The sequence below is a fragment of the Bos grunniens genome, chromosome X, assembly GCF_055505025.1.
Source record: "Bos grunniens cultivar Pamir isolate PY7600 chromosome X, Bosgru_T2T1.0, whole genome shotgun sequence".
NCBI lineage: Eukaryota > Metazoa > Chordata > Mammalia > Artiodactyla > Bovidae > Bos > Bos grunniens.
In genome coordinates, this window is record NC_141194.1 from 142,523,847 (window position 1) to 142,548,056 (window position 24,210).

General features: G+C 43.7%; 1 protein-coding gene and 1 pseudogene across 1 annotated transcript; both read left to right on the forward strand.

Moving 5' to 3' along the window:
• The first annotated feature begins 14,291 nt into the window (after positions 1-14,291).
• LOC147341536 (uncharacterized) lies at positions 14,292-16,740 on the forward strand. The gene is made up of 3 exons (XM_086389773.1): positions 14,292-15,137; positions 15,338-15,674; positions 16,377-16,740. The coding sequence occupies exons 1-3, from the start codon at positions 15,080-15,082 to the stop codon at positions 16,450-16,452; spliced, it is 471 nt and encodes a 156-aa protein (XP_086245899.1). The 5' UTR covers positions 14,292-15,079; the 3' UTR covers positions 16,453-16,740.
• A 6,881-nt stretch (positions 16,741-23,621) lies between these two features.
• Positions 23,622-23,909, forward strand: LOC147341537 (non-histone chromosomal protein HMG-14 pseudogene; annotated as a pseudogene).
• The last annotated feature ends 301 nt before the right edge of the window (positions 23,910-24,210 follow it).

Here is a 24,210-nt window from a genome sequence, read left to right on the forward strand (position 1 = left end):
AGCCCCCAAAATAGAAACCACATGATCACTTAAAATGTTTTATCTGATCTCTTTGTAAAACAAGTTTAATACTTGGTCTCTTATGTTTTCTGAAAGTAAGAAGGTTCCTACCGAGAAACAAAACAGCAAACGGTACAAAATAAATTCAGACTAACAAAACAACAGGTACCTAAGTTACCACAACTGAATTCACCATTAAGATCTGCCTGGCCATTTTCTCAGTTCAACCCTTAAAAACAACAACTTGGTATTTAATCTGGAACCAAGGTTTGTGGAAATTCCTGAAGTCATTTGGCTCATCCACAAACATGAGCCTCTAGAGGCGAAGGACAAAAATATACCAAAGAAACCTTTAATGATGATAGATTATACAACACAGCTTTGGATTTATTCTATAAAGAATTTTCCTTCATTTTTGCTTTCTACCAAAACACACCAAAATACTGATCGCAGAGAGACAGCAGTGAGTGATCCTGAAGAGAGATGATATTAATAGTTCCCTGCCTAGGAACCGAACTGGGGCAACCTGGATGAAAACCCTAGCCACCAGACCACCAGAGGCTAGAAGCTAGAAGCAAAGTGGCCCTGGCTCTTTCCCTCCCATTTGAAAGCAAGAATGTCTCAAGGAGGCAACAACTGCAAAAACAGGTACAAAGTTTATTATTAGAGACATAGCATAACGGCAACCCACTCCAGTACTCTTGCCTGGAAGGTCCCATGGACGGAGGAGCCTGGTAGGCTGCAGTGCATGGGGTCGCTAAGAGTCCAATACGACTGAGCGACTTCACTCTCATGCATTGGAGAAGGAAATGGCAACCCACTCCAGTGTTCTTGCCTGGAGAATCCCAGGGACGGGGACCCTGGTGGGCTGCCGTCCATGGGGTCGCACAGAGTCGGACACGACTGAAGCAACTTAGCAGCAGCAGCAGCAGCAGCAGCATAATCTGGGGGAGAGTACACAGAGAAACAGGCTGTTTATTCAAGAGAGGAGCTAGGCAGAAATATACTCCCAGAGAGAAAGGGTGTGGGCACGCCCCCAGTGAGGAGGTGTGGCATAAGTCAAAAGCTAGGCAGAAATACACGTCCAAAGAGGAGTGTGGGCATCCAGAATGAGGGGCTGCAGTAAAGAGGTGATTTTAAATCACTGGTACAAAACAGTTCTTCCAGGTCTTTGTTTACTTTGGGCCAATTATCTTATTTCTTCATACCTGACTGGTCCTAAGACCCTTCCCAACATGTGTGTGGAAAAGTTTTCAAAAATGGTTTCTACCACAGAGGCTTGCGGGTATATGTCCACACTTATTATGGGGTGGCGGCCCCTCCCTTTTCAACTCCCCAAGAAACCTTCCTGCACATGTGTAGATAGGGAAGTCTTCCTTAACCTCAGGAGTGGGCACCTTCTGTCTTCAGCAGAGCTCAGCTTTTGCCACTAGCTTTGTTCTAGGAGTGTCTGGGTGAGAACAAAGCTTGAATTTTACTCCACCTGACAAACACCAGCTGTCCAGCCCAGAGGCCCATCTATCTGCTACCTCAACAGGAATACTGTAAGAGTTCCCAAGCAGCTCAGTGCACTTTAGTTCAATAACTCTCCACAGCTCAGCCAGACAGCTGTGGGCCACAAGGGTCTGCCCCTGCTTTCTTTATTTTTTTTTTTTAATTTTTAATTTTTTTGGTTCAGCCAAGCAGCATGTGTTCCTCAGCCAGGGTATAACCTGTGCCCCCTGCATTGGAAGTGTGGAGTCTTAACCATTGGAATGCCAGGGAAGTCCTTGCTCCTGCTTCCTTTAGAAAACAAAAGAAGAGCATACCCCCAAAAGCACATCCTCAAGGTTTAAATAGCTGATGAAAGGAGTGGGTATGAGGTATGAGGGTGGGTGAGGGTGGAGAGATGTCATTGCATAAGCACGTCCAGACCCAAACTGATATAGCTATTCTCCTTGAGTATCTAAAAATCTGCATCTACATACATGGGATTTCCCCAGTGGCTCAGTGGTAAAGAATTGGCCTGCCAAAGAAGGAGACTCAGGAGAGGTGGTTTCTATCCCTGGGTTGGGAAGATCCCCTGGAGGAGGAAATGGCAACCCACTCAAGTATTCTTTCCTGGAGCATCCCATAGACACGAGTGTGTGTGTGCTCAGTCGCTCAGTTGTGTTTGACTCTTTGCAACCCTATGGACTATAGCCCACCAGGCTTCTCTGTCTATGGGATTCTCCAAGCAAGAACGCTGGAGTAGGTTGAGAGGAAGACAATTATTTCATGGGTTTTGTTTCACACAAAACTACAGGAGAAGAACTCTGAGTTTTGGGAGTCACAAAATGATCAGGGTAATATGGAACCTTGAAAACCCAAGTATTATTTAATTCTAGTTCCCCCCCACCCTATCCTCATGTGGAAGTTTCCTGCTGAGGATGGAAAATTACAATCACATCTATTTGCCATGCTCTCTTAGAATAAGAGCACAGGGCAGTTCCTGAGAGGGAAAACCAGCACTCAGTTCTCACAGTGACAGTAAACTGCATTTTCCTCTCTGCTTATCAAACACCTTCAAAACAATTCTAGGGTCTTCATTTCATTGAAATCACTGCTGTCTGTTCTCCTTCTTGGCCCTGGGGATCTTCGAGGTGCCATCACACACTCGAACAGGAAACCTAACCACTTCTGCCACCTCCACTTGGTTTTGCAGTGACCCTGGGGAACCGCCCAACAATGCAGTAGAACAAGTGCCTTTGGGGTATTGGGTGTGGAGTGGAAAGCTGTTAAAGTACTCTCAAAGACAGCATCAAAACCTCCCACATTCAGAGTGAATTCCTTCTTCGTTTTGTATAAAATTATAAAGCACTTCATTTATAAGCTCTCCTCATTAGACCCTTGGGGAACTGAGGCTCAGGGCACTGAAGGGGCTTGCCCAAGGTCACAGAGCTGAAAGGTGGTGGATTCTCCTGATGCAAAAATCCTCACAACATTTTGTCTTCACGTTGTGTGCTGTGTCCAACTCATTCTGACCTTGTGGACTGTAGCCCGCCAGGCTCCTCTATCCATGGGATTATCTAGGCAAGAATACTGGAGTGGGTTGCCATTTCCTCCTCCAGGGGATCTTCCTGACCCAGGGATCGAACCTGCATGTCTTACATCTCCTGCAGCGGCCGACGAGGTCTTTACCACTATCTCTGCCTGGGAAGCCCTCTGTCACCATATGTCACATCAAATGGCAGGATAAGAAATGATTTTTTCTTTGCTGTCTCCATCAGAAGTTCATGACAGGTGAGTGAGTTTGGATACATCCTTGGGAAAACACATGCTTAATGCTTCCAGGAAACTGATAAAGTTCTGGTTTCCAAATAAGCCAAAGGAGAACAAGACATCTGACAATCATTTAAAAAGAACCAGCACTCTCTGAAGTTGTGAGGATGGAGAAATTGCTCCAGGATCCTCCCAAGTAAATAGGGCTCTGAAACCACCGTCTGATGTGTTCCTTAATGGAGATTCGGATACTGTTTCCTTTGTGTTTTTCACTAGATTTGTTCCTAGAGAGAAAAGATGGTCTTTCCCTTGAACATGTGGCTTCATTGGTGTTCTGGCTTGAGTCATAATTCCCCTAACATATTCCACCACCATGAAGGCCTAAGTTGGACATATTTCTCCACCATGAAGACCTAAGGCTCTGCCAAAAAAGGTACCCATGAACAGAATTATGTTTTTTGTTTGTTTTTAAAATTTTTTGGCCACACTATGCAGCATATGGGAGCTTAGTTCCCCAATCAATCAGGGATCAAACCCATATCCCCTGTATTGAAAGTGTGGCGTTTTAACTGCTGGACCACCAGGGAAGTCCCTGGAGTCACGTTTTTGGTGCTCATTTAAAGTCTCTCTCTTCCATTACCCCAGGAATGTTCTTTCAGTATAAAAACTTGAGTCCAAACATTGGCTCAGTGGTAAAGAATCCAACTGCCAGTGGAGGAGACATGGGTTCAATCCCTGGATTGGGAAGATCCCCTGGAGAAGGGAATGGCTACCCTCCCCAGTATTTTTGCCTGGAGAATTCTAAGGACAGAGGAGCCTGGTAGGCTATAGTCCATGGGGTTGCATAGAGTCAAGACACGACTTAGCAACTAAACAGCAACAATGAATGTACGTATCTTGAAATCTGGACATTAAAATGTGAAAATATTTTTCCACAGGAGAAAAATGTTATCACATCACACACAAGCCAAAACCATCTTTTACAGGATGAAAAATACAAAGGAATTATTTACCTTATTTTTAGTTTTAACCTTTTTATTCCTGGACTTCCCTTGGCTCAGACGGTAAAGCGTCTGCCTACAATGCGGGAGACCCGGGTTTGATCCCTGGGTCGGGAAGATGCCCTGGAGAAGGAAATGGCAACCCACTCCAGTATTCTTGCCTGGAAAATTCCATGGACGGAGGAGCCTGGTTGGCTACTGTCCATGGGGTCGCAAAAAGTTGGACACAACTGAGCGACTTCACTTTTTATTCCTGAATGTTTTCTTTCCCATGATCCACTGTATTATTAGATCTGACTGGATCAAAATATGACCCAAACCCCAAAACTAATGTTCACTGGAGTGGAAGTAAGAGTGGGGGTGTTGCAGAAACCAGTACTTGAAAAACCAAGCACCACACTCGGAGAATTGGAGAACTCAGGTTTATTATGCTGGCAGGCCCAGGGGAGTTAACATTCCAAGCTCTGAGCCCCGAACAAAGGGGTTACAGAGTTTTTATACACAGACAAGCATGATTAAGCAGGTTTGTGGGTTTGCAGGGGCTGGGTGATTGCAAACAGCAGGACAAGGGTGAGTGAGATAGGCTCCAGTTCCTAGTATTGTGAGTCCCCACTTTCAGAGACCTACATGATCCAGACTTTGCAAGGAGAAAGCTGAGTTACAGAGGTAGAAGGAGCAGGAGGTTATGTAATTTTAACTTTCCCTCTTGATGCTTCTATCACTCATTGTAGAAAGCATCATCTCATGTCTTGGTAGGACGTTCAGAGCTCTCCATTGTTTAGGGGGCTATATTGAGCTATTACCATTTGTAAGTAAAATTACAAATGGATTCAAGACGTTATGAACTGGGTAATAGCACTGAGAATACAAGAGCCAAACAGGAGCATCACAAAGAACATGAAGAGAGGATCAGTAAAAGTGAGAAGCCATGACGCCCAGCTCTAGATATTGCTCCCATTACCCCAGGAATTTGCTAGTTCCTCTCTCTTTTTTATGATTCCTTTCCTTAGCTGTTGGGCCATGTCCCTGACTATTCCTGATTGGTTTTCATAAAAGCAGCATTCTTCGTTCAAGAAGAGGCAGAGTCCTCCATTTTCATTTGTCAGTAGGTCTGCTGCTGCTACTGCTGCTAAGTCACTTCAGTCATGTCTGACTCTGTGCAACCCCAGAGATGGCAGCCAACCAGGCTCCGCCGTCCCTGGGATTCTCCAGGCAAGAACACTGGAGTGGGTTGCCATTTCCTTCTCCAATGCATGAAAGTGAAAAGTGAAAGTGAAGTCGCTCAGTCGTGTCTGACTCCTAGCGACCCCATGGACCGTAGCCTACCAGGCTCCTCGGTCCATGGGATTTTCCAGGCAAGAGTACTGGAGTGGGGTGCCATTGCCTTCTCTGTGTCAGTAGGTCTAGCCATCTCCTATTCTGTAAAACCACCTCAGCCAGGGAGTCTAGTTGGTCCTGTAATGAAGAGCACAGCAATAATACTGATTAGGGATAGAGGCCAGGGTTGATAATGAAAAATCCATCGATATTTTGATAGCCAGATCCTCAAGCTTCCACTGTGCGTTGACCAGTCAGCTGCCGGAGTGTGGCTGGAGCAAGGCTGAAGAATCCTCAAGTTTCTGCTGTGCTTTACTAGTCAGCTTCAGGAGTGACTACAGCAGGGCTCAGCGTCCTTTGTGGGTGAGGGCCGTTGTCTTTGGAACTGGACCTTGAGGAGGTTTTAGGGGCCCCAAACTGCTTTCTAAGTGTCCTCATCATGGGAAGTAGCTGCCGTCTTGACTCCGGGGTGGTGGATCCAAGGGATGACACCTATAACTTTAACAGCAGTAGGGGTTGCCAGGACGACCGTGTGAGGGTCAGTGCAAACTGGCTGAAGTGGTTTTTTTCCCTAATCTTTAACCCATACATCATCTCCTGGCTGATAGGGATGAACTCAGTTGCCTAAAGGAATGAGTTTCCTTGCTAAGGTTTATCGGGTGATATGGCAGAAGACTTTTCTCAGGGCCTGGAGGTGTTGGGACATCTCCAGGCCAGCTAGTTGTTGGTGGTCACCCTTGAGCTTTTCTTTGTATCATTGGGGGTGGTCTCCTGTATAAGATCTCAAAGGGAGAATAGCCTGAGAACCTCAGGGTGTATTTATGGAGGGAGGTGAGAGTCCACAGAATGATAAGGCAGCTTGTTCCAGCACTGTCTGGGTGTTGGCCGGGGGATATTCTTGTTGTACTACTACTTGGAGAAACAAACTTAACAAGAAAGTTAAAGATATATGGCCCAAAGATTAATAGATGTAGAAAAGCTGTTGTGGGGTTAGCCAGGAGAACCAGGTCCAGACACTGGTTAGTGACATTAGTGTTTCTCTAGGATGAGAAGATGGAGAAGGCAATGGCAGCCCACTCCAGTACTCTTGCCTGGAAAATCCTATGGACAGAGGGGCCTGGTGGGCTGCAGTCCATGGGGTCGATAGGAGTCGGACATGACTGAGCGACTTCACTTTCACTTTTCACTTTCATGCATTGGAGAAGGAAATGGCAACCCACTCCAGTGTTCTTGCCTGGAGAATCCCAGGGACCGGGGAGCCTGGTGGGCTGCAGTCCATGGGGTCGCACAGAGTCAGACACGACTGAAGCGACTTAGCAGCAGCAGCAGCAGGATGAGAAGATGCAAGAATTTGGACTCATAAAAATCTTCACCTGATAACATCTGACGATCTGAAGGCCTGTTTTCCGGGTTTTTCCCAGGGCACAGAGTGCCTTATTTTTTGTCTCCACCCTGAACTCCTTTCAAGGGGGTGTGGAAGATCAGCATCTTGTAGTGGTCATGATTTAATCTTTGTAGAGGTAGCTGGCAAGGGCCAACTTCCAGTCAGCAGGGCCCCTTCACAGCCACATATTTGACCATGTTCTGGGGGCATTTCATGGTCATTGTGTCCCACGGTGCTGGGAAGGCTCATTCCCAGATCTAACAAAGATTCCATTGACAGGCCACTCAATGTGTTGTCACTAGACCAAGCCTTATAAGTAGCAAAAGTCTCTGGACCATACCTGTCTGACTTCCCTCTTGGTCCAGGAATGTATTTCCTCTTGTTGCTTCTTCCCATATCTAGAGTTACAACTATTGACCTCATATGGAACTGCATATCAGCATTTTATCACAGGCTCAGTCACACATTTGGTAACGTAAGAAATAATCTGAAGCAAGCTACAGAGAAAATAATATACCTAGCAGTTATTAGTAAGGTCACAAGCAAGAATTTAAGTCAAGAACTTTCATTGGGTATAGCCCAGTATACCCCAGGTCATCTGACTCAGTTAAATGATTATAGCCAAGTGTTAATCTCCTGGTTGTACATCATGGAGCATCTGACCTTTATCCAAAGATTGGTTACTGAGATAAGCTTTAGAAACAATCTTAGAGTGTCCTTTTTAATAACTTAATTAACCTTTTTAGCAATATAACATAACAAGGAACTACTTTAGAAGTGAGTCTTAGTAAGCACAGACCTTAATTAAAAAAAACTAGAACTTAATATTCAGTGAAACATATTTTTTTTGGAGAATTCATTGTGAGGGCATTGACACTGTAGCCAGAGAAGCCTTTAACCCATCAAATAAAAATGAGATCTGTCAGGGACCCAGGGAAAGCCAATTGGCCATCTTGGATTTCCCATAGCCCTGGCTCTTTTATTTTTAGCTGTTGTTTATCCATTTTTAATTTCCTGATTTAGGAGCAGACTATTGCCATGTTTTAAGGACATCAGGATAACAAAAGTCTTACTGTGAGGGGTTATGTTTTGTAGAAGCAGAATAAGCTTTGTCTACATGTACCATAATCTTAAATAATGTTTATTTACTTTCAGAACATCAGAAGGCCTAGGCCAAGAAGCAATCAGTTCTGAACATTGGACAAGTCCTTTATTTTTCTGGACATTGAGCCAGATCAGATGTTTACACAAGATTCAGTTCAGTTCAGTCACTCAGTCGTGTCTGACTCTTTGTGACACCATGAATTGCAGCACACCAGGCCTCCCTGTCCATCACCAACTCCCGGAGTTCACCCAAACCCAAGTCCATCGAGTCGGTGATGCCATCCAACCATCTCATCCTCTGTTATCCCCTTCTCCTCCTGCCCTCAATCTTTCCCAGCATCAGGGTCTTTTCAAATGAGTCAGCTCTTCGCATCAGGTGGCCAAAGTATTGGAGTTTCAGCTTGAACATCAGTCCTTCCAATGAACACCCAGGACTGATCTCCTTTAGGATGGACTGGTTGGATCTCCTCGCAGTCCAAGGGACTCTCAAGAGTCTTCTCCAACACCACAGTTCAAAAGCATCAATTCTTTTGTGCTCAGCTTTCTTTATACTCCAACTCTCACATCCATACATGACCACTGGAAAAACCATAGGCTTGACTAGACGGACCTTTGTTGGCAAAGTAATGTCTCTGCTTTTTAATATGCTGTCTAGGTTGGTCATAACTTTCCTTCCAAGAAGTAAGCGTCTTTTAATTTCAGGGCTGCAGTCACCATCTGCAGTGATTTTGGAGCCCAGAAAAATAAAATCAGCCACTGTTTCCACTGTTTCCCCTGTTTCCCCATCTATTTGCCATGAAATGATGGGACAAGATGCCACGATCTTAGTTTTCTGAATGTTGAGCTTTAAGCCAATTTTTCACTCTCCTCTTTCACTTTCATCAAGAGGCTTTTTAGTTCCTCTTCACTTTCTGCCATAAGGGTGGTGTCATCTGCATATCTGATGAAGGAGTCTTTTGGGCCTAGAAAAGAAAACAACAGTTTCAAAGGCCCTTACTGAATCATCTAACTTCGGAGAAAACAAAACAGAACTTTAGGTCCTGCCCAACTACAAATGCCATCTCAACTAAAAAGTACCCAAAACATCCCCCCTGATTAACGTTTCGCTTATCGATTCCATAAGCCTTACAAATATGGAGCCTCACTGATCCCTCTCCGTGCTCAGCCTGGTCATTAGGCCCACTGTCGCCCCTCCTTGCCTGAATAAAGGTAACCTACTTCTGTTGAGGTCGTCTTTCCTCTTTCTGCCTCGGCCAGAACTATACCTTACATCTGAGGTTATTGATATTTCTCCTGGCGATCTTGATTCCAGCTTGTGCTTCTTCCTTTTTCACTTTCATCAAGACGCTCTTTAGTTCTTCACTTTCTGCCATAAAGGTGGTGTCATCTACATATCTGAGGTTACTGATATTTCTCCCAGCAATCTTGATTCCAGCTTGTGCTTCCTCCAGCCCAGCGTTTCTCATGATGTACTCTGCATGTAAGTTAAATAAGCAGGGTGACAATATACACACTTGATGTACTCCTTTTCCTATTTGGAACCAGTCTGTTGTTCCATGTCCAGTTCTAACTGTTGCCTCCTGACCTGCATACAGGTTTCTCAAGAGGAAGGTCCTGAATCAAGTCCCAGATTATTCTGTGTCAGTAATATATTTACTAGACTTCCCCAGTAGCTCAGCAGTAAAGAATCTGCCTGTAATGCAGGAGACCAGGATTTGATCCCTGGGTTGGGTAGATCCCATGGAGGAGAACTGGCAACCCACTCCAGTATTCTTGCTGGGAAAATCCCATGGACAGAGGAGCCTCGAGGGCCAAAGTCCTTGGTGTTGCAGAGTCAGACATGACTGAGCAATTGAGCATGAGCAATATATTTACTAAGGACAATATCACTATATTTCCTTTTGATGACAATAGTTTAAGTTTTAATACTAGCAGTAAAAATATAATGGTAGCTAATGTTTTTGCATGTTACTGCTCTAGGTGCTTCATACATTAAAATTCTTAGACTTAACTACTCAATAATATATTAATAGGTACTATCATAACTTTCTCTTTTGTTTCAGGAAACAGCTTTATTGAAATATAATTTATATACTACTACTTATCAGTTTTTCTTCAGTTTTTATTTCTATTCATCTGTTCCTTCTATTTCCTTCATGTTCATGTATTTGGTGTGTTTTAACCTTACATTGTGTAAGGGTCAATTTTTTGGTTTAAAATAAATTGCAATCTTTGATAAATCAAAATCATACCACCAGTCTAAAAAGAAAAAGAAAAGCATGAGAAGGAATGAGGGCAGTGTCTAGTTGCAAAAACTGACCCCCAGCTGACAGACAAGAAAACGAGGTCCTCGGTCCCACAATCACAAGGAACTGACTCCTGCTAACAATTTAAATTTGACCTTGGGAGCAAATTTATCCCCATAGCCGCCAGGAAGGAGAGCAACTCTGCTGACACCTTGATTTCAGCCTTGTGACACTCTCAACAGAGGATTCAGCTGAGCGACATTTTACCTGCGCTACCAAACCACACAATTGGGAAAGAATAAATTTGAATTACTTTAAGTCACTAGTTAGTGTTGGTTGCTCAGTCGTGTCTGACTCTTTGTGACCCCTTGGACTGTAGCCCTCCAGGCTCCTCTGTCAATGGAGTTCTCCAGGCAAGAATACTGGAGTGGGTTGTCATTCCCTTCTTCAGGGGATCCTCCCAACCCAAGGATTGAATCCAGGTCTCCTGCATTGCAGGTGGTTTCTTTACTGTCTGAGCTACCAGGGAAGTTCTTCAGTGACTAACTTTGTGTTAATTTGTTTTGGCAGAAATGGCAAATGAATACACGGTGTTCAGAAAGATTCCAAGACTATCTCTGGTTACTGTGGGAAAGTGCTAGATGATTAATCAAAGATGTGCGCCATGGACACAAGGGAGAGGTGGCCTTGGGGCTTCCCTGGTGGCTCAGTGGCTAAGACTCTGCGCTCCCAATGCAGGCGGCCCAGGGTTTGATCCATGGTCGGGGAAACTAGATCCCACATGCCACAACTAGAAGTTCACATGCTGCAGCTATTAAGACCTTGGGTTCCACAAGTGAAGATCCCACATGCTGCAACTAAGACTCAGCACAACCAAAGAAAGAAACGTTTAATTTATTTAAAAGTTACCATTAAGATGAAGAGGCTTTTTTTTCTGGCTCATCAAGTTCACACATTGTAACATCTTATATGCAGAAAATCTCCATATAATTGCAGCCGGCACACATTCCCGTGGTAGAGCCTGGCTCTCCAATCAATAGCTGGCAGCACAGCCAGGAGCAAGTCACCATATCCCTCAGGAGGTCCAAGGAGAATGGGAGGAGAACATGGTCATGAGATGCACATGATTCTTCCTGCACTAGTTCTTCTTTTAAAAAAAAATTAATTTTTGGCAGCGCTGGGTCTTCATTGCTGTGTCTGGGCTACTCTTTGTTGTAGTACACCAGCTTCTCATTGCAGTGGCTTCTCTTGTTGCAGAGCACAGGCTCTAGGTGCTCAGGCTTCAGTAGTTACAGCACCTGGGCTCAGATGCTCCGTGGCACATGAAATTTTCCTGGACCAGAGCTTGAACCCGTGTCCCCTGCATTGGCAGGTGGATTTCCAACCACTAGACCACCAGGGAAACCCCTGCACTAGTTCTTTAACCTGGGAGGAAACTGAACAAATTGAAGGAAGAAACAGAACAGGCTCTATCTTGAAAGCAAGACTTCATCTTGGGCCGGACTGTGAGCTATATGCCCAGTATCTATGGAAACAACATACCAACTGGAAAACCAGGCCACTCCCCTCTCCATTGCCTAAAAGAATACCCTAATTATCTGTGTAACCGAATAGAATCATACATTCTATTATGCTTATTGGGGAATGACCACAAGCCTATTGATACTTGTCTACTGTTAACTACCTAGGCTTAAGGCATATGAATCACAAGTTAACTTTGATTGTATCTTTCTTTTTCCTTTGTTCATACTAGTTTCAGGGAACCTTATACACTTAGGGTATATAAGGTTTTCACAAAAACTGGTCGGGGTCCTTGGCTAAGAGGAGACTCTGCCTTGGGCCCGCCAGTGTAATAAATTGCACTCCACTATCTGCATTGTCCTTCTGAGTGAGTTTGTGTCCCGGAATGCGTGGCTACAACAAAATAACACGGTTTGGTTTGGTAAATCATTTCCAGCACACAAGAAAGTTGAAGGAATACCACAGCAGTGCCCTGGCACAACTTTCACCTATATTTCAAACATTTGTATATGTTCTCATGTTTGCTTTCTCTGTCTAGTGAACTTTGAAAAAATATAGTTACAGTGATCATGACATGTATGTTCTAAATACTTCCACTGTCTCCTTAAAAAAGGAAATACATAACCCCCATGCTATAACCTAGGTACCGCTAGATGCTTGTGTCACTTGACTTGTTCGTCAAAAAATAAAACTGAGTTGAAAAAATATTTGTTATTTCTAGTTATCTCTTTGTTGTTGCTGTGTCCAACTCTTTGCGACCCCATGAACTACAACACACCAGGCTTCCCTGTCCTTCACCATTTCCCAGAGTTTGGTCAAACTCAAGTCCATTGAGTCGATGATGCCATCCAACCATCTCATCCTCTGTCACCCCCTTCTCCTCCTGGCCTGAATCTTTCCCAGCATCAGGGTCTTTCCCAATGAGTCAGCTCTTCTCATCAGGTGGCCAAAGTATTGGAGCTTCAGCTTCAGCATCAGTCCTTCCAATAAATATTCAGGGTTGATTTCCTTCAGGATTGACTAGTGTGATCTCCTTGCTGTCCAAGGGACTCCCAACAATCTTCTATAGCACCACAGTTCAAAAGCTCCACAGTTATCTCTAGTTTACGACTTATACTACTATTGAAATATCTATATGTCATTATCTAGAATAATCATTTATAATTGAGAAGGAATTTTCTCAAATTCTCAAAGGCGTTTCCCAGGTCTCACCTTTAACAACTTATTCTACTTCTCTCAGGTTATCCATAGTTAACTATACACCTAGTTATCACTATTTACTTATAGTAATAGCACATTCCTCCAAGAAAAACAAAGATTTTAGGCATGAAAGTTTTCAGTTTTGGAGTCTTAAGTAGGTTTTTAGTAGTTTATATCTCTCTCAAGTTACATATTTACATAGGTACCACTAATTGCCTACATTTAAATAATTTCTTCCAAAAGAAATTTTAAGAATATTTTCAACATCCTGACTTCAAAGGTTTCTAGTTGTCTCCAGTTATTTCTAGATAGGTACTTAGGCACCACAAACTGTCTATAGTCCTAACATATTAATTCTATGAGAAATATGATTTTGGGTTTGACAAAAATAGGTTTTCCAGCTTCCTGCCTTCATCTACTTAGTCTAGATACAGGTGGTTATCTCTATATAAATCTTACCTAGGTGAGTTTATTTAGAGGGCTGCTTCCACATTACAAAAAGCTGTCACACGACCTGAATTGTAACGGATATCCTAGCTAGGCTAAGGAACACCAGGATCATAACCATTAGAGGTTTCTCAGGTTGTAACTAATCCCAAGCCCAAACTGTTCATTGTAGGTGAGGTGAGTAGGGTGCAGAACAAGAGCTCTGGAAGATGGTCCCAAACAAAGGGAGAGACACAAGGGGAAAGAGGACGGTGAGAAGGGGAAAGGTGGGCGCCAAGGAGGGGACTAGAGGAGGCAAAGAAGAAAAAGAGGAATTTAACCCAAGTCCAGGGGCTTTCCAGGTGGCTCAGCGGTAAGGAATCCGCCTGCCAATGCAGGAGATGCAGATTCCATCCCTGGGTCGGGAAGATCCCCCGGAGAAGGGAATGGCAACCCACGCCAGTATTCTTGCCTGGAGAATCCCATGGACAGACGAGTCTGGCAGGCTACAGTCCATGGGGTCGCAAAGAGTCGGACACGACTCAGCTACCAAACAACAACAACCCAGTCCACACGGCGCCCAGCATAAGAAACCCGTGCACTTTTGCAGAGGGCCGGCAGCCCCAAACGCGGTAGCGGAGCATAGCAAAGTAGATGCCGTATCCTCCACAATCGCGTCCAGGGTCAAAGCAATGGCCACGTGCAGTGTTCTACACTTGCCCTCCGACGTAGGTTAGTCCAACTTTCGATTACTTGGTGTATTTTCAAGGAACAGGCTGGATTTCTCGCAGCAGGCATCCGAGCACACTGTGTGCAAATACAGCCCCAAGTTCCTGCCCCCAGGACCCCCGAGGGAACGAGACGGGCTCTGCTTTCAGCGCTTTATTGCAAAAACCCAGCAAGTAGTCTCGCGCCTAATCTTTCCGTCTGAATCACTAGCCTGTTTCGTGGACCTTGAGAGCGAATGGAACAGAATCACAGTCCCATCCATTAATTACCGACTTCTCAGAGGGGAGTCGCGCTCAGAGCCCACGCGACAAGGGGGGACGACTGTCGTCTCAGCCGGCTGGGGTTGCCGGGGCCCCACGGTTTCTCCAGTCTCATCTCTGCGTCTCCCGCTCCGGGGGCCGGGGGGTTGGGGAGGAACTAATGGCAACAAGCCTGAGCCCATCGAGGGCCAGGCGGAGAGACGTTCTCACAACATTTCTCCCCGGCTCCCGGGACGCCTCATTGAGGTCTCATTCCCTGCCCCCTCCCCCGTCCCAAGTCAGCTCGCACAATCAGGAGAAGCCCTTAGTTCAGGACCGACCCAAGGCAGGAGCTGGTACTATTCAGCTCAGCCACAAGTGGGAGCTGGCGCGCCCCCACCCCCTCGCCCCCTGCCAGGACTCTCCCCACCCGCATCCCTCTACTCTATGACCACGCCCTGTCCACGTGCACGCCCCAACGGCTACGCCCACCGCACGCGCCGCTACTGGGGAGCCGCGTAGCCGACGCCGAATAGCTAGCGCGTGGCCGTGGGCGTCAACGGCCGCAGAGAAGCTACAAACTCCTAACGCAGCGAACCAGACCTCTGGATCGCCGCCGTCAACAGCGTAGAGTCGGCCGAGGCGCACAGCTGGTTGGACAGCGCTAGCGACATGGACCGTGAGCCCGGACGCCCGCACGAAGGAGTCGACGAGCTCCAGGAAGAACCCGGTCAGTGCCCGGAGCGGGATAGGTCCTCTGGCGAGCTCGAGGGAAAGGCCCTTTCCCTGGGAGAGGCGAGTGAACGGGACGCGGCTGCGGCGCGGTCGCGGCGCGGTCGCCGTCGCCTCTCGGGTCGCGGGCCTGCGCCTCCCGCCGCCCCGCACACTCGGCGCTCCGACGCCCAGACTTCTTGTCTTTTTCCTTTCCAGATACGAAGCCCACCGAGGTCTCGGGCATTGCAACAAGTGCCGCCGTCGAGGAGGAGTCGGGATCAGAACCTGAGCCGGGAGCGGCGGCAGCGGAAGCAGCAGCAGGAGAACAGGACCAGGTTGGGGCGGGAGCTCCCGACCCCATGGTCTACGAGATCCAGAAGGGCGGCGGCGGCGAAGAGGAGGAGTTTCCACAGGAGCCGATGCTGGCGGGCGCGGAGGATCCGCAGCCCTCGGACAGGCAGCCAGGCTTCCACCGCTGCTCGTTCCGCCGGCTGCAACTGAAGGAGCTGGAGAGCGTTTTCCAGCGCAGCCAGTACCCCAATGTATTCGCTCGGTAAGTGGCTTGCTCTGGAGGCGCCCAAAATGTTCTGGGACGTTAGGGCTCTTCTTCCGACGCCTTTGGCGCTGTCCCTTCCCCCAGAGCCCGAACTCGGTGGGGGGCTCGAAGCCCTTGGAGGCTGCCGGCCCTTGGGCTCTCAGGTTGGGGCGGTGCGGTGAGTGAGTGAATTAACTCCGGAAACGTAGGTTTCGGTGAATAACGTTTCATTGGATCGGGGTTTAGGTCAGTGGGAGGCGAGTGACACCCGGTTGTGCAAGTACAGGATTGAATCTTGCCTTTATTTAAAATTTTAGATAATTTGGTGGTCGTGCAATTTTGCGCGTTTAGTCTTTAAATATTTATTTGGTTGCACCTGGGATCTAGCTCCCTGACCAGGGATTGAACTGCGCCCCCTGCCTGGGGAGCGAGATGTCTTAGCCACTGGACCACCAGGGAAGTCTCTGTGCATTTAATCTTGATTCTTAAATAGTGCATTAAAAACGCTTAATATTGAATACTGAGTTTTTCAGCGCTCCCATAAATTTTGCGCACAAAGGAAAATTCTCCCTAAAGAGAGCCTGGAACTGGTTATTACAAAAGTATGTTCCCTGGGCATTTGGGAGAATACACATTTTAAAACAAGCATAAAATGTACATCGTTTATCTAATTCTGTCCACAACTCCAAATACTGAATATTTGCCATTTTCTCCCCTTAGGAAGGAGCTTGTGATTCCAATCGATGGGAGCGAAATCAAAGTGCAGTTCAGCAAGCCTGAAAACAACAATTTGTGAGGGCAGGAATTATAAAACCTGCTTCAAGTCTTGGACACTTTCGTCCTAGACATTCTAAAGTTTGTTTGTTTTCTCTTTTTTTGATGCCTTTTCCATGTTTAGCAAATTAGTTTTGATCTTTGGGGGCTTTGGCAAGTGGAAATGGGATAAGTAAACACCAGTTTATGGAAATTGCCAATTATCAGAAGTAATTTTGTGATTTCCTAAAAGAGCAAGAAAAGGAAATCACTGTTGTTCCTATTTCCTGTGAAAAATTAAACATAATAAAATTCAATTTTCTTTATTGAACTGATATCCTTTTATTATTTATCCTTTTATTCCTGGTATCCTTTATTGAGCACTTTGTGGAGTCATGTTGGGGCTGGGTCTGATCTGGGAAGTGCACATTAATGCATTAAGGATCTAGGTTATGAGAGGGTTCAACTCTATTACTTAAAATACCAAAAAGTTCTTAGCTAAATGAGTGAATTTATAAATCTTCAGGCACTGGAGTTAGGGAGTACTTCATACACACTATGTGAGTAAGTGTCTGTTTAGTTAGGCTGAGACTGATATGGGGAGACAGCTTAAAAGTCCAAGTGCAGGGCACTCCTGCCATTGTTTTTAGTCTTCAGTAAAGCAGTGTAGAAAGCGACAGCCCTACATCTTTTTAAAAAATACTTATTTGGTTGCACCAGGTCTTAGTTGGGGGTATGTGGGATCTAGTTCCCTAACCAGGGATTGAAGCCAGGTCCCAGCATTGGGAGTGGGGAGTCTTAGCCACTGGACGACCAGGGAAGTCCTAGCCCTACCACTTAATGTTTGCTATGCTATGCTGTCAGCCTGAAATCATTGCTAAAATAGTGACATTATGGTGGAGGCTAGGAGCAAGATGTACAAACTGGAAATTTGTCTAAAAATTGAAACAATTTTGAATAAAGTGGCACTGAGCTAAGAGTGAAGAGTTTAAGAGAATTGCATACAGTCAAACCATACACCTGGTGGATGGGGCTCAAATTGAACTTTATGAGTGAATATCCTCTTGAGGACTTTCTAACATCAAAAGATATATTTTTGATGGTATTGTTTTAAAGAGGTGGGTTTTGTGGAATCTTTTTTGGGGAGGGGGAAGCATTCAGTTCAGGCCAGATTCTTTACCTCTGTCCACATGAAATACTTTTTTGTTTGCTCAGGCAGCGATGACTGATTTGTAGGTCACGAGATTACCATTTGAGACTGTAGAAAACCATAGGCTGTATTAAGAGAGTATTTATCCAAAAATCCCAAATGAGTTTATTAGCTTTGCTTCATGGTGCCTATGTGAGTGCAGCGATGGATACAGGCTGCTGGACTGGTGGTGGTGACTTACAGTGAACTTGGACCCACGTAAGCTAAATTTTCCTCACCTCTGTAGGCTGAAATATCAAGGCAGTGTCCAGGGTGTCAGCAATTCTTATGTGCCAGTAAGACAAGCCACAAGCCCCCTGGGCCCTCCATAATCAGGCCTGCCTTGTCTTGAGGGAAACCTGTTTAAAAATCCAACTTGCTCATATTGAATATCTCCTTCAGACGGAAGGAACTTTTTTTTTTAATTTTTTTTTCCTTTTTTAAAAAAATTGTAATTGGAGGCTAATTACTTTACAATATTGTAGTGGTTTTTGCCATACATCAACACGAATCAGTCACGGGCATACATGTGTTTCACATCCAGAACCCCCCTCCCACCTCCCTTCCCATCCCATCCCCCAGGGTCCTCCCAGTGCACCAGCCCTGAGCACCCTATCTCATGCATCAAATCTGGACCAGCGATCCACTTCACATATGATAGTATACACGTTTCAATGCTACCCTCTCAAATCATCCCACCCTCTCCTTCTCCCACAGAGTCCAAAAGACTGTTCTTTACATCTGTGTCTCTTTTGCTGTCTCGCATATAGGGTCATCGTTAACATCTTTCTAAATTCCATATATATGCGTTAGTATACTGAATTGGTGTTTTTCTTTCTGACTTACTTCACTCTGTATAATAGGCTCCAGTTTCATCCACCTCATTAGAACTGATTCAAATGTATTCTTTTTAATGGCTGAGTAATACTCCATTGGGTATATGTACCACAGCTTTCTTATCCATTCATCTGCTGTGGACATCTAGGTTGCTTCCATGTCCTGGCTATTATAAACAGTGCTGCAATGAACATTGGGGTACACGTGTCTCTTTCCCTTCTGGTTTCCTCAGTGTGTATGCCCAGCAGTGGGATTGCTGAGTCATATGGCAGTTCTATTTCCAGTTTTTTAAGGAATTTCCACCCTGTTCTCCATAGTGGCTATACTACTTTTCATTCCCACCAACAGTGTAGGAGTATTCTTTTTTCTCCACACCCTCTCCAGCATTTTTTGCTTGTAGACTTTTGGATAGCAGCCATTCTGACTGGCTGGCGTGAAATGGTACCTCATAGTGGTTTTGATTTGCATTTCTCTGATAATGAGTGATGTTGAGCATCTTCTCATGTGTTTGTTAGCCATCTATATGTCTTCTTTGGAGAAATGTCTTTTTAGTTCTTTGGCCCATTTTTTGATTGGGTTATTTATTTTTCTGGAATTGAGCTGCAGGAGCTGCTTGTATATTTTTGAGATTAATTCTTTGTCAGTTGTTTCGTTTGCTATTATTTTCTCCCATTCTGAAGGCTGTCTTGTCACCTTGCTTATAGTTTCCTTCATTGTGCAAAAGCTTTTAAGTTTAATTTGGTCCAATTTGTTTATTTTTGCTTTTATTTCCATTACTCTGGAAGGTGGGTCATAGAGGATCCTGCTGTGATTTATGTCAGAGACTGTTTTGCCTATGTTTTCCTCTAGGAGTTTTATAGTTTCTGGTCTTACACTTAGATATTTAATCCATTGTGAGTTTATTTTCGTGTATGGTTTTAGAAAGTGTTCCAGTTTCATTCTTTTACAAGTAAAAGGAACTTTTAATATGCTCAGCTTCCCCCACACCAAGGGTGACTCTATCCCTGATTAACGCCTCAGCTTCCTGAAGTATAAATGGGAATATAGACAACAATTTCCTCATAGATTTTGTTTTCAATTAAATGAAGCAGACCGTCTAAAACAACAAGGACATTGCTTAGCAGTCTAAGTAACATACTTAATTTTGGTTTGTTTTTTTTTTTTTTTTTTTGAAGAATGAGTTGAAATCCAGACTTTTCCCCAATAATCTGGACCGACAATGCACTTTCCCACAAAGTTTCCTAAGCGTAGATCTGTACACTCCCCAAAAAGCATCTCTTTCACTTTCTAGTAACTTCATTAATACCTCTGGGCCTCAGTTTGCTCATCTATAAAATGGGAACGTTGATTCCACCTTCTGTGTAGTTTTTCTTTTTAATTAAATGCAGGCAAGCAGGTAAAACAAGACAGACTTTGCTTGGTAGATCTAAGTATCATACCTAATTTTGTTTTTTTTCTAATAGATGGAGTTGACATTGAGCTTTTTTCACCAACAATCTACAGACAGTGCCGTGTCTGCAAATTTTACTGTGTCCATAAATACACTCACCATGAGTGAGTGAGTGAGTGAAGTCACTCAGTCGTGTCCGAATCTTTGCGACCCCATGGACTGTAGCCCACTAGGCTCCTCTGTCCGTGGGATTCTCCAGGCAAGAATACTGGAGTGGGTTGCCATTTCCTTCTCCAGGGGATCTTCACAACCCAGGAATCGAACCCAGGTCTCCTGAATTGCAGGCAGATGCATTATCCTCTGAGCCACCAGGGAAGCCTAGGGCATCTCTTTCACAACTTTCATAACTTCCTTAATGCCTCTGTGTCTCAGTTTACTCATCTATAAAATCGGAGTGCTCTTTTTTTTTTAAATTAAATGAAACAGAGCATATGACACATCCAGAATGTTACTTAGTAGATCTAAGTAAAATACTTCATTTCTTTTTTTTAGAAGAGAGAGTTGAAATTGAGTGTTTTTCTCCAACAGTCTAGATAGACAATGCCCTTTTCCACAAAGTTGATTGAGTGTAGATAAATACACTCTCAAAGACATCATCCGTTTCACTTCTTGTAACTTCATTACTGCCCTGTGCCTCAGTTTCCTCATCTGTAAAATGGGAATATTGACAACACCTTCCTCGTAAATTTTTTTCTGAATTAAATGAAGCTTAACATGTAAAACACCCACCATTGCTTAGGAGATCTAACTAACATACATAATATTGTTTTTTTTTTTTTTTCTTTTAAGAGTGTTAAAATCTTTATTTTTAACCCACAGCCTTGTAGATTTTTGGTGAAAAAAGCTCAATGTCAACTCCATCTATTAGGAAAAAAACAAAATTAGGTATGATACTTAGATCTACCAAGCAAAGTCTGTCTTGTTTTACCTGCTTGCCTGCATTTAATTAAAAAGAAAAACTACACAGAAGGTGGAATCAACGTTCCCATTTTATAGATGAGCAAACTGAGGCCCAGAGGTATTAATGAAGTTACTAGAAAGTGAAAGAGATGCTTTTTGGGGAGTGTACAGATCTACGCTTAGGAAACTTTGTGGGAAAGTGCATTGTCGGTCCAGATTATTGGGGAAAAATCTCGATTTCAACTCATTCTTCTGAAAAAAAAAAAAATTAAGTATGTTTCTTAGACTCCTAAGCAATGTCCTCAGTGTTTTAAACGGTCTGCTTCATTTAATTGAAAACAAAATCTACGCTGAAATTGTTGTCAATATTCCCATTTATACTTCAGGAAGCTGAGACATTAATGAAATTGCTAGTAAGTGAGAGAATGGTTTTGCTAAGCATATTTATCTATATTTAGTAAACTTTGTGGGAAAGGGCATCGTCTATCTAGAATTTGGGGGGGAAAAACTTGATTTCAATTCTATTATAAAAAAAGCCCAAATGAAGTATGTTACTTAACTCTACTAAGCATGCCCTCAGTGTTTTACATGCTCTGCTTCATTTAATTACAAACAAAATGCACGAGGAAGGTGTTATCAACATTCCCATTTGATAGATGAGGAAACTGAGACACAGAGACATTACTGTCGTTACTAGTTAGGGAAATACATGCTTTTTGTTGAGCGTGTTTATCTATTTAGTAAACTGTGTGGGAAAGGGCATTGTCTGGCCAGAGTGTTGGGGAAAAAATCCAATTTCAATTCTCTGTATTAAAAAAAAAATAAGTGAGTTGTTTAGATCTTCTAAGCAATGTCCTGGTTGCTTTGCACGCTCCTCTCCATTTAATCATAAAGAAAATCTACAAGTAAAGTGTTATCAACATTCCCATTTTATATATGAGGAAACTGAGGCACAGAGGCTTTAAGAAAGTAATTAGGTGAAAGATGGTGTATCGGTGAGCCTATTTATCTATACTTATTACACTTTGTTGATAAGGGCATTGTCTGTTAGATTTTTGGGGGAAAAAAACTCAATTTCAATTCTCTTAAAACATTAAGTATGTTACTTAACTCTACTAAGCATATCCTGCGTATTTTACATGCTCTGTTTCATTTAATGAAAAATAAGAATCAGTAAGGTCCAAGAAAATCTACAAGGCTGTGGGGTAAAAATAAAGATTTTAACACTCTTAAAGGAAAAATAAACAATATTATGTATGTTAGTTAGATCTCCTAAGCAATGGTGAGTGTTTTACATATTAAGCTTCATGTAATTCAAAAGAAAATCTGCGAGGAAGGTGTTGTCAATATTTCCATTTTACAGATGAGGAAACCGAGGCACAGGGGCAGTAATGAAGTTACAAGAAGTGAAACGGATGATGTCTTTGAGAGTTTATTTATCTACACTCAATAAACTTTGTGGAAAGGGGCATTGTCTATCTAGATTGTTGGAGAAAAACACTCAATTTCAACTCTCTCTTCTAAAAAAAGAAATGAAGTATTTTACTTAGATCTACTAAGTAACATTCTGGATGTGTCATATGCTCTGTTTCATTTAATTAAAAGAAAAAGAGCACTCCCATTTTATAGATGAGTAAACTGAGGCACAGAGGCATTAAGGAAGTTACTAATAAGTGAAAGAGATGCTTTATGGTGAGAGTATTTATGGACACAGTAGAATTTGCAGAAATGGCACTGTCTGTAGATTGTTGGTGAAAAAAGCTTAATGTCAACTCCATCTATTAGAAAAAAAAAAAAATTAGATATGATACTTAGATCTACCAAGCAAAGTCTGTCTTGTTTTACCTGCTTGCCTGCATTTAATTAAAAAGAAAAACTACACAGAAGGTGGAATCAACGTTCCCATTTTATAGATGAGCAAACTGAGGCCCAGAGGTATGAATGAAGTTACTAGAAAGTGAAAGAGATGCTTTTAGGGGAGTGTGCAGATCTACACTTAGGAAACTTTGTGGGAAAGTTCATTGTAGGTCCAGATTATTGGGGAATAATCTCGATTTCAACTCATTCTTCTGAAAAAAAATCAAAATTAAGTATGTTACTTAGACTGCTAAGCAATGTCCTCAGTGTTTTAGATGGTCTGCTTCATTTAATTGAAAACAAAATCTACGAGGAAATTGTTGTCAATATTCCCACTTATACTTCAGGAAGCTGAGGCATTAATGAAATTGCTAGTGAGAGAATGGTTTTGCTAAGCATATTTATCTATATTTAGTAAACTTTGTGGGAAAGGGCATCGTCTATCTAGAATGTTTGGGGGAAATACCTGATTTCAGTTCTATTTTAAAAAGCCCAAATGAAGTATGTGACTTAACTCTACTAAGCATGCCCTCAATGTTTTACATGCTCTGCATGTTGGACCACTGAGGATCCACTGTCAAGATACATTTCTCCATCCTGTACCAGACATAGCATTAACAGAAAGGACTGCGTGTGATCCATCAGCTGGACTAGCATCTAAGAGCTGGAAAAACCACTAACGAGTGTTGAGAGTGGGAGGAAAAAGTGGAAGCAGAAGTGGAAGCCAAAAGACATCTGGTTATCGGGAAGCTTGACACATAACACTCACCAAGGGTAAACTGAAGGGAACGGGGCTGTGGTGGAAACTTTCCTAAGATATTTTATCAATAAAGAAACAGCTTTTCAAAAAGAAAGAAAGAAACAGCTTCTCCTAGTGGGCAGCGGGAAGAATGGCAGCAGTCAGGCTACTCGGCCTCGTGAAGGCTCTTGGCGCGCCGCAGCCCTCAGGCTCCCAGCTCTCGCCTGCCCCGCCACCACGATGCCCAAGAGGTAGGTCAGCTCCGCAGAGGGGGCAGTGAAGGACGAGCCCCAGAGGAGATCGGCGAGGTTGTCAGCTAAACCGGCTCCTGCAAAAACGGAAGCCAAATAAGGCTGCGGGAAAGGATAAATCTTCAGACAAAAAAATGCAAACAAAAGGGAAAAGAGGAGCAAAGGGTAGAAGTGGCCAACCGAGAGACTAAAGAAGACTTACCTGCAGAAAATGGAGACTAAAATTGAGGAGAGCCCAACCTCTGATGAAGCAGAAAAAGAAGCCAAGTCTGATTAATACGGCACACCCAGTCCGGTTGGTGGTCCCTTCTTGTACAATCCAGAGGAATGTTTTTATCAACTATTTTGTAAATGCAAGTTTTTTAGTAGCTCTGAAACTTTTTTAAAAAGGAGGAAATCCCACCTCATCCCATTTTTTAAGTGTAAATGCTTTTTTTTAAAGAGGTGAAATCATTTCAGTCAGTTCAGTTCAGTTCAGTCGCAGTCGTGTCTGACTCTTTGCGACCCCATGAACCGCAGCATGCCAGGCCGCTCTGTCCAGCACGAACTCTCAGAGTCCACCCAAACCCATGCCATCG

Excerpts from the sequence above, each read along its gene's own strand:
- LOC147341536 (XM_086389773.1), top strand. The coding sequence starts at position 15,080 with ATGGACCGTGAGCCCGGACGCCCGCACGAAGGAGTCGACGAGCTCCAG. Across the intron at positions 15,138-15,337 it reads CGAGCTCCAGGAAGAACCCG|ATACGAAGCCCACCGAGGTC; the intron begins GTCAGTGCCCGG and ends TTTCCTTTCCAG. Across the intron at positions 15,675-16,376 it reads TACCCCAATGTATTCGCTCG|GAAGGAGCTTGTGATTCCAA; the intron begins GTAAGTGGCTTG and ends TTCTCCCCTTAG.